This window comes from Callospermophilus lateralis, chromosome 3, assembly GCF_048772815.1.
Source record: "Callospermophilus lateralis isolate mCalLat2 chromosome 3, mCalLat2.hap1, whole genome shotgun sequence".
Taxonomy (NCBI): Eukaryota; Metazoa; Chordata; class Mammalia; order Rodentia; family Sciuridae; genus Callospermophilus; species Callospermophilus lateralis.
Genome location: NC_135307.1, coordinates 196,817,906 through 196,828,008, shown reverse-complemented (window position 1 = coordinate 196,828,008; position 10,103 = coordinate 196,817,906). Strand labels below are relative to the sequence as shown.

Below are 10,103 nucleotides of genomic sequence, written 5' to 3'. Positions count from 1 at the left end.
AACATGCGCGAGCCCCAGGCTCTGGCTGCGCTCTTCTGCTGAGCTCCGCCAGCAGCCCGTGCATGCACAGCAGCAGCAGCAGCGTTTGCTAACATCAGCCAGTGGCATGGTCCTCCTCCTAATTAGGAGTGTTAATTAGCACAAATGAGTCAAGTTAGCAAATTAGTCAGCAAGGCACTTGGGAGCAGGTGGTGTCAGGTGGCAGAGAATGCTCCACCACCCTGAGGGAGCACTAGGCCAGAGAGTGGGGGAGCCCTAAGTTGGCAGGGAAAACAGAAGCACCAACACTCTCCAATATTTACAAGCACTTTCTCTTATGCGTTCAAAACCACCCACATTTTATAATCAGGTTTGCTTGTGTGGTGGCCTGGAGGCCCCTGTGTCCACTGCCTGTGTAGTACCCTGCCCTGGGACACGGGTGCCACTGTGCACTGCTACCACCTGAGAGGCTGGCTTCCTCGCTTTAGCTCAGCCTCCACGTAGGCCCTGTGCAGCACCTGCAGGTGCAGCAGCAGCTGTTCCAGGTTCTCCCCAGTCACTGCCGACAGGGCGATGACCTGTCCCAGGTGGTCCTGGAGCTGGGGCAGATGGGCTCTGGCCTGGGGGAGATCAATCTTGTTTGCAACAACCACATGGGGCCTTTCAGACAGGCCTTCTTCGTACTTTTCCAGTTCGTACTTTAAATCCTCCACCTGAGTCCATGGCTCTGGTAGGGAAAGGTCCACTATGAACAAGAGGAAGCGGCAGCGCTCAATGTGCCTGAGGAAGCTGAGTCCCAGACCCTTGTCCTGGTGGGCGCCTCGGATGATGCCCGGGATGTCTGCCACTGTAGGAAACAAGAGCATAGGGTCATGGTGGGCCCCACAGGCTGGACTGACTTTCAACCTCAGGGATGGGAGTAGGGCCTGAAGCCAGGGCTCCTTCAAGGATCCTGGAAGGTGCAGCGTTTTACCCGGTGGCTGGGGGGCCAGGCCCTGGGGTTGCCTCGGCCTTCAGATCTGCAGAATGCAAGATGATGCTGATCTGATGAGGAGTGCTTAACTTGTTCCTGTCCTTCCTGGCTTCAAACATGATCCAAAAAGGAAAAACGGCTTCCTGCACTCTATTAATAATTTGATTACTGAGGGAAACCATTATGGAGCACTTTGCAAACACAAAGTGCTATACAAACCACCTTTCCAGCAGGCTATTTTTAATGGGTACATTATCTTCTGGAAAAAGTTTTCTTCTCTCAAAATGGTATAGGGAAAGCTTTTTAAATCACACGTCGTCTACATCAGGGCAGAGTTCACAATGGAAGAATGAAGCCGTGGCAGAACTCCTCAGGTTGGAAACTTGTACTCACAGATCTGACTTGAAACTTGGATTCCAGGGGGTGGTGCTGATTTTAGGACAGAACAGATTCACTAAAATTGTTTCAGTTGGGAAAAACAGTAAGCTAAGCTTGGGAGTTGGTTATTTTCCTGAATTGCTCAGATCACCTCAACTCCCCTGGGGGCAGATTCTGGATGCTCTACCTGCTACCTGTTGGTGACCTTCATAGTGAACAATCCCCACATGGGGCTTCAAGGTGGTGAATGGGTAGGAAGCCACAGCAGGTTTTGCATTTGAAATGGCCCGGAGGAGTGAGGACTTCCCAGCATTGGGAAAGCCGACCTGGAAGACAGAGAAGATAGCCTGTGACTCTGGGAAGGCCCTTCATGCTGCAGTTGGCAGCTGGCTGAGATGGGACCAATAAGCTGAGAAGCTGTTACTGTCTCCTAAGCCAGTAACTCGTCTTGTCACCAGGGACCCACCATCCCAGCATGGGCCACCGTCTTGAGCTCCAGGTGGAGAACGCGTTCCTGACCCGGCTCTCCAGGGGTGCAAGTCACAGGGGCTCGGTTGTCATTGGCCAGGAAGAAGCGGTTGCCTTTCCCGCCTGCCCCGCCCAGTGCAGCGATGTACTCCTGGCCCCGCTGGGACAAGTCGGCCACGACCTCACTGCCCTCCTTCACCAAGGTGCCCATGGGAACCTGAAAGTAGCATGGTATTCATGAGTTACGGTGCACAATCAGGGAGGGGGCTGCAGGGTAACCTCTCCTCTCACAGCCACCAAGCACAAGCCTGGCCAACAAGAGTTCCATGGGGCTGTTCACATCAATCAGACTGCTCAGTGGCTTTAGCAGTGTTTTTAAGTGTTTCTAAAATGAGAGGACTGCCTTGGCCAGAGACGGGCACAGGTGTGCTCTGTGGGTTGCCCCCTTTGAGGCCTCTTCACCTGCACAGGGCCCACACTAGCGGTGTGTACTCCCCCTGCCTTGTCAGCCGTGCCTTGAGCAGTTGATGCCAATGACAGGAGAGGTGGATACAGCAGTTGGGCTTACCCGGACGAAGAGCATGGCGCCACTCCGGCCAAAGCAGTTCTTTCTGCCACCATCTTCTCCACTGAAACCCTGATACTGGGATAGGACCGACGACAGTGACTTGACTTGCTGGTCAGCTAGAGGCAGAGCAAGAACGAAGACATCCCTTTGGGTTGAGACAGAACAAGTGCCTGCGGCTAACGGTCTGTCTTGCCCAGGAGCCTTAAGATGCACACGAGATAAGGAATAGAGCTAGGGCAGGCATTACTCACGAGCTACACAATTAAAAATCAAGCTCTTACTTTCCTTCAAAGAAACTTCCATTCCTGAAAATTTTGAAGTTACTCATGATGCCATCAATGTAAAAAAAGCTCTATTTTACTATGCTGTACATGCTCTGCTCCTAGCTTCCTCAGCACTTGGGCTTATGTGTGCTGACTAAGACTGAGGTTCTGATATCTACTATCATGCTAAGATTCCTAAAGGCAAACTACGTTTATGTCCCAGACAAAAAAAGAAAGCACTCGAGGCTGATTTCTTTCTTTAGCGCACTGTTCTTTTGTTTGGCAATATTGGACACTGAGCCCAGGGCTTGCACATGCTAGGCAGCACCCTACCAATAAGCCACATCTCATATCTCTTTCTCTCTCTCTCTTTTTTTTTTTTTTTTTTTTTTGTGGTGCTGGGAATTGAACCCAGGGCCTTGTGCATGTGAGGCAAGCACTCTACCAACTAAGCCCTGTCCCTAGCCCCCTGCTCTCTCTTATTTTTGAGACAGCATCTCGCTAAGTTGCAGAGCCTGGACTTAAACTTGCAAGTCTCCTGCCTCAGCCTCTCAAGTGGCTGGAATTAGGGGCTGCACTACCGTGCTTCGCTTTCAGTGCACCATTTATAAACACCCACATGCTTTATAAAAATGTCTACATATCAAGTATTTAATGTAAGACATGTCAGGATGAGAAGATAGATGTGAGGACCCGGCTCTTCCCCAGATACTCCCAGGGCACCTGCCTCTCAGGATGACATGGCCACCGTTGCCACCATCTCCACCATCAGGGCCCCCGAACTCCTTGCGGGGCTCGCTGTGGAAGCAGCTCATGCCAGAGCCTCCATTTCCTCCTCGAACAAGCACTCTCCGATGGTCCACAAAATACCTCTTCTACAGAAAGCACAGACACCTACAGCGTTAGCTACACCCCACAGTCCTTCCAAGAGACCAAGTATTCATGAGAAGTATGCCTTTTTATAAAATCAGAAGCTTATGGTGATAGTATTACTAATCTCTCCTAAAATCCAAAGATAAAAATCAGTTCTCACAAATCATGACAATTTTTTTAGGCTTCAGTTCCTTCAAAAAGGAACTCGGCATTTCCAACCTAAAGAGAACCCAGCTGTCTCCAATGGGACACATTACCAACAGTCCGGTCTTCGCTAACATTCTAGTTCTAGTTCTGTAGGCTGCAGCAAGGTTAAGGTGGAGTCTCTCCTGGAGTTTCAGCTGTGAAGAGAGGAGACTCTCTGTCCCTAACTGCTAGGGCTTCTCTGTGACATGCAGAGAGGTGGTACACAGAGCCCTTCTTCAGAGCAGCTCTCTCTACAGGTCCTGAAGGCAGGCACAACCAGCTAAAGAAGCAGAACAACTAACTAGTTTAGTCAACACATGTTAGCTCATCTTACAAGTCCAGTTACCCCAGGCCCCAGGCACAGTGCCCATGCCCAAAATGTATCCATGGGATGCCTGCTTTCTGCAGGTCTGCAAGGACAGACATACCCTTGGGCCCTGACAGTCCTCTGTCTTCCTCAGGACTCAGGTCATGTGTATTTCCCACCCAGTGGGTTATATAAAGAGCTTATGATTCCCCAGTACCACCACTTGGAACCATGAATTACCATTTCAAAAACTCGTTGTGCCATTTTGCTATGTGCCAACAAAATCAGGACCCACCTGACTGGGGAAAAACAGAAGTGGTAAGATGCAGACTTGGGCCTAACCCAGGAAGGGGCGTCCCCTCGGCCACCAGATGCCAGATCCTTGATCTGCCTGCTGCCTGCCCAAGTTCCCCACTCTCTTCCCTTCTTTTGTAAACAAGTGGCTAGGCAGGCATTGCTTTGCTCCTGAGCTGACCAGATGTTCCTCCTCTGGAGGCCCTGCTCTTAGAATGCACCTGGAGCACTGCAGGAGACTAAGTGAGATGCAAACATGTACTTTTCTTCTTCTTTTTTTGATACTAGGGAATGAACCCAGGGGCACTTAACCACTGAGCCACATCCATAGACCTTTTTATATTTTATTTAGAGACAAAAGTCTCAATGAGCTGCTCAGGGACTTGCTGAGGTTGGGTTTGAACTCATGACCTTACTGCCTCAGCCTCCCAAGCCACTGGGATCACAGGCATGTGCCACCATGCCCAGCTGTACTTTCTTAAATTTAGTTAAAAGACCATTCTTGTTTTAAATAGGTTTTGGTAAACAGAAGAAGAATTGTAAGACTTAAACTATAAAACCAAAGGGCCACTTCTCCCTGGACATTTTAGGTTTAAGATCCCTTCATTCTTACATGCTGGCTATTCTGGCCAGTAACACATGAGCAGCCCTGCACTGCCACACCTTCCAAGGTACCCTGGCCCTCCTTGGGCTACTCTCTGTGACAGCACAGTCCTTGAAGAGCCACATTCAAGAGGCTCTTCAGTCCCCTCAGTAACAAAATCAGCATATATGACACCCTGCTATCTTCCAAAGGGGAGCCCATGGCAGGGTGCTCCCAGCTGAGACATCTCACCAGTTTTTTCTCAGAGAGTGGCTTCTTTCCAGGGGTCTCCTGATGCTTGGCGTGGTCCATGCAGCCCACTGACAGCATCCTGGGTGAAGCCTGCTGTGGAAGGAGCCGGCAGGGCCTGAGGCTGGCCTGTGCAGACGGGGTCCACTGTGCCAGGCCCTCCAACAGGGTCTGAGAGCTTGCTGAGAACAGCCTCACAGGGATCATGGCCCCTAAAATGAGCCAAATGGGCAAAATAAGATATTTGGTTGAACCCTGAATGTCAAGCTGAAGCTAAAGCAAAGTGCCTGGTACATGGGAGAAAGAACCTGGGTGCCTGAGAGAGACAGGACCAACCAATAATCCATGTTTCAATGCTAAGCACCTGGCATCCTGTGGTGCCCACCAGCCCATTTGTGATGTAAGCAGAATATGCACACAAAGATCAAAATTGTTAGGTCTCCCACAGGACTGGGAATACTTCCTTGGGGAATATCGAGTAGCTGCTTAATGCAAATGTTACAAGGCAAGCAAAACCTCAACTCAAAATTGTTTCAAAATAAAAATATCCATTTGTCCAAGTGTAACTGAGTGTGTTAATCTCCTGCAGCTTCAAATAATTAAACTGGAATGTGAGAACACTGGACATTTTAGGTTGAGATCCCTTCATTCTTTTTTTTTTTTTTTTTTATATATATAATAGTTGGGCACAATACCCTTATTTATTTATTTTTACGTGGTGCTGAGGATTGAACCCAGGGCCTCACAGGTGAGAGGCGAGCGCTCTACCACTGAGCCCCAGCCCCAGCCTGAGCACTCTACCACTGATCCCCAGCTCGTTCTTACGTGCTGGCTATTCAGGCCAGTAACACATGAGCAGCCCTGCACTGCCACACCTTCCAAGGTACCCTGGCCTTCCTTGGGCTGCTCTCTGTGACAGCACAGTCCTTGGCACAAGGCCCCATTCAAGAGGCTCTACAGTCCCTTCAGTAACAAAATCAGCATATATGACAGTCTGATGCCTTCTGAACAAACTCCCAGCCTTGCCACTCCCCTTGGCACGACCCAGGGAAGGTTACACACCTGCTGCCTGTCTCCTCACCTGAAAATGGACAGGGTTGGTGAGGACAGGCTGAGCTGACCCACCAGGACAGAGCAGCACTGGCTGTCCCACTGTGATGTGATGAGCAACAGCTATTTGGTCTCTGCCCTGGGCCTGACCCCACATTCCAGACCCTAGTGACTCTCTCCCTGAGTGATGGGAAAAACAGGAGTAAAGAGTGGCATCTGACCAGAGCCACTGCACCCCTCGGGACTTGTGGAGTGCAGGGGGGGATGCTTGCTTTATGAGGTATTCTCAGTGACCCCTGGATAGCTTCAGGACAAGAGCTGGTCACCAGAAAGAGTAGGCCTGGAGCAAACCTTGGGACTTTCACCTCACCCTGTCCTCCAACAAAGAGAAGGGCTGGGACTGAGCCAACAAGTGATCACACCTCATGAGGAACCTCCACCAACACCCCAAGCCATGGGGTCTGGAGAGTTTTCGGGCCAAACTCTTCATATGCTGGAGGGTCCCACACCCAATTCCACAGGAGCAGAAACTCCCATACTGGGGGCCTTTCTGTGGCTGTTCACTGCATCCTCTGCGGTCTCCTTACAAATAATGGATCCTTTACAACAAACAAGTAAATGCTACAAGTTTTCCCGAGTCCTGTGACCCTGCAGAGAGGATGGAGGAACCCTCCTTGTTGTAGAAAAGTCTGACAGAAGTGTGGGTACCTGGAGACCCATTACTTGCAACTGGTATCAAGAGGTCCCCTTTCCCTGGCATAGTGTCAGAATAGACTTGAATCATGGGGCACATAGCTGGCATTCCAAAGAGCTAGAGAAGAGCTTGGTATGAAGATCTACACACAGGGTGAGTGTTCTGGGGTGGTGTGGACAGCAGCAGCAGTACTGGTCCAGGGCACGCTCTTCGTGAGCTATTTCTCAGTGCTGCCAGTGCACTGCATCCAGCTTCCCTGCCATCCACCACTCCCAGGCAGTCTGAGGTTACTCAAGAAGTTGAACTGGTTAGAAAAAAAACATTCCCCAAACAAAATCCCAGACTCAGGCTGTTTTCCTGATAAATTCCATCATTCCAAACGTTCAAAGAATAACCAGTCTTAAACATACCTTTTCAGAAAGGAGAGGAGCTAATGGTGACTATATAACTAATTTTATAGGCCAGTAAAGCCCCAGTACCAAACCTGACTTTACAAAAAAAAAAAAAAAGAAGAGAGTAATACCACTTGTGCGTAGGCATCAAGGACCCATGGCAAAACAGTGCTTGTCCCTTTCCATCCTAGCAGCATGGAAAGGGACAAGCACCAAGACTCAGGAGGAGCTGCCCCCAGAACACACAGGCAGAACCCACAGGGTACCTCACCATGGTGGCAGACCCTACAACCACTGCCCCACTGACAGAAAGTCTCCCAGGGTTTCCAGCTACATTCAGTCATGGTGGAGAAAAAGGCAAGACAGCCATGCTGAGCACCTCTATGCCACACAGTCCTTGCAGACATTGCAGTAAAAGAACGGAAAGAGGAGGAAGTAAAACTCCCTGTTTACAGAAGAGACGAGGGATTCCACAGAAGGCCCCAGGAAATCTACAAACCAACAATCAGAATCAAGAAATGAGGCCGAAAGCAAGAGAATCGAGAGTTCAAAGCCAGTGTTAGCAGCAGCAAGGTGCTCAGCATCTTAATGAAACCGTCTCTATATAAAATAAATAGGGCTGGGAATGTGGTTCAGTGGTCGAGTGCCCCTGAGTTCAATCCCCAGTTACCCTCCCCCTGGCCCCCCCCCCCAAAAAAAAAGGAGCTGGACAAGGTTGCAGGGTACAAGGTTACACTTAGAAATCAACTGTGTTCTCATACATTAGTAGCAAAATAACTGGGAGGGCTGGGATTGTAGCTCAATGGTATAAACCTTGCTTAGTATGTGTGAGGCCCTTGGTTTGATCCTCAGTACCACATAAAAATAAATACACTGGAGGCAGAGAGGTAACTTAAAAGAGGGGACCAGGAAGGAGTGTAAAAACTGGCGGTTGGGAGAGAAACTTGCAGCTTACCCACACAAGTGCGCCTGCAGCAACTCGGCCAGAAACTCATGCTATCTGTCTTGGAGCCCGAGCCCTGAAGATCAGGGATGAAGAAGCAGGTTGACTGCAAAGCCCCCTGAGATCTGAGCTCCAAATCCTGCTTGATTTGGTGTACCTCCTTTCTGCCCTTTTGACTGGAGTTGAGGGAACCCACTGAAGATGCAGGTCTCATTTGCCAGGGGAACAGATTCTACACTCTGCAGTGCTGATTGGTGGTCCTGATTTCCTTTTTAATGAGGCTTTTCTTATACTATCCATCATCGTAACCCCTCCAACCACTTGGACCTATTAAGTTTCAATTAATTAGAATTGAATGAAATGTGAACTTGGTTCCTCAGCCCTACAGGCACTCAGCCACAGGTGGCCAGGGCAGCACACTGGGCAGCAAGTGTGGGGAGCTGTGATCATCACAACTCTCCTCAGGCTCTGTGAAACAGTACCCCTGTGCTGGGCCCAGCTGAGCACACAATAAAGACAGTGAGAACCCAGGATGGGGTCTGACAGAGACAAGCCTGGCAGCCTCAGGACAGGGCTTTTACAGACTTAGGTGGACCCTGTCACTGTGGTTCTAGGGTCAAGCTTGGCTTGGCTTGTACTGGTCCACAGGTTACTGCCAAAACCTCCCAGAGAGGCTGAGGCTCAGCCCTTACAAGGCTGCAGCCTCACCAGGACCCACCACCTGGAAGGAAGCGGGAGGGCTTCCCGCCAGTCCGCTCCGGCTTGAAGGTCAGGGAGGCACTCACGGAGTCACCTCGGGCCTCTGCTGGTCCTGCCCCCTGCTCCCCCCCTTCGGAGTCCAGGGCAGGGGCAGGGGCACTGCCACTCTCCGGCTCCCCCGGTGTGGCGCCTGCCTCCTGAGGCCTGGCAGGGCGGTCAGGGCGGAGACTCCGGGCAGCCACTTGCCGCGGCACCGCTAGCTCTCCGGGGCCCCAGCTGGAGCGGGGGCGCTCAGAGCACCGCGCGCACGCGGGCGTCGCCGGGAACTAGGGCGCGATGAGGGACCCCGCGCCACCCACCACCTCCGGGCGCTCTCCCGCACGCTCCAGGGAGGCCTCCAACGCCCCAGACCCCACCACCGGCCCGCCGCGCCGCCGAGCCCCACAGGAAAAGTCCCGGCCGTCTGCCGCGCTACTGCCGGCCCCAGGAGCCACCACTTCCGGGGCATCCACTGCTTCCGGGGCTGGATCCGGCCACGCCTGCGCAGGCCCCGGCAGCGTGCGGCTCCTCCCCGCCCCAGGCCCCGCCCCCGGCCTCCTGCGCGGTTGGGCACCGGAGACTGAAGGCGGGGCACTGGACTCCTGAGTTGCGTCCCCAGCCCTATTTTTGTACTTTTAGAGACAGGGTCTCACTGAGTTGCTTAGCGCCTCGCTGCTGCTGAGGCTGGCTTTGAACTCACGATCCTTCTGCCTCAGCCTCCCGTCCGCAGGGGTCTCAGGCTGGCCACCGCGCCGACTCCCGGGGGCTTCTGAGAGCGGTTGTTAGGTCGCACTGGAAACGTAGTTTATACCCCGACTCCCAAAAGGGAGCCCCTAGACGGCCTCGGTGACACCTGCTTGGTGACAGGAACGAGGCAGTGGCCAAAACACCCGCAAGCGTCAAGCTGCGGAGACTCCGCCCGCGGGGGCACAGGAGGCCTCGGTGCAGGCCCGGCCCTGGCCGTCCCCTCGGAGGCCACGGGGGCCCCGTTCCCCGGCGCCCGTGGAGGCACGAGGAGTCCAGTCCCCTCCGGGCCCGCGCAGTCCAGAAGGGCCTCCGGACACGCCGCTCCCAGGACGCCGAACCCCGAGGGGAGGAGCTTCCGCCCCTCGAGGTGCCTCGGAGGCTGCCGAGCAGCCGTCACCTGGGCTCAGCCCGCCGGGCG

General features: G+C 52.6%; 1 protein-coding gene across 12 annotated transcripts; it reads right to left on the bottom strand.

The window, feature by feature from the left end:
* Positions 1 to 295: 295 nt before the first annotated feature.
* On the bottom strand, positions 296 to 10,022 carry Mtg2 (mitochondrial ribosome associated GTPase 2). Of its 12 annotated transcripts, none has more exons than XM_076852061.1 (8): positions 9,345 to 9,410; positions 8,213 to 8,276; positions 5,125 to 5,333; positions 3,357 to 3,504; positions 2,367 to 2,482; positions 1,797 to 2,015; positions 1,518 to 1,656; positions 296 to 826 (listed from the first exon to the last, which is right to left on the bottom strand). In XM_076852061.1, exons 1-8 carry the CDS (start codon positions 9,405 to 9,407, stop codon positions 435 to 437), a joined length of 1,350 nt encoding a protein of 449 aa, XP_076708176.1. In that variant the 5' UTR covers positions 9,408 to 9,410; the 3' UTR covers positions 296 to 434. The 12 variants fall into 12 exon arrangements, with proteins under 12 accessions (XP_076708176.1, XP_076708180.1, XP_076708177.1 ...); XM_076852065.1 differs by having other exon boundaries at positions 8,909 to 9,397; XM_076852062.1 differs by having other exon boundaries at positions 8,919 to 9,397.
* Positions 10,023 to 10,103: the final 81 nt, after the last annotated feature.

Bases quoted from the DNA above. Each gene is read 5' to 3' on its own strand.
- Mtg2 (XM_076852059.1), bottom strand. From the start codon at position 8,414: ATGAGACCTGCATCTTCAGTGGGTTCCCTCAACTCCAGTCAAAAGGGC. The intron at 2,016-2,366 runs GTAAGCCCAACT...TGCTACTTTCAG, and splicing joins GCGCCATGCTCTTCGTCCGG to GTTCCCATGGGCACCTTGGT. The intron at 827-1,517 runs GTAGAGCATCCA...TGTTTCCTACAG, and splicing joins AGGTCACCAACAGGTAGCAG to TGGCAGACATCCCGGGCATC.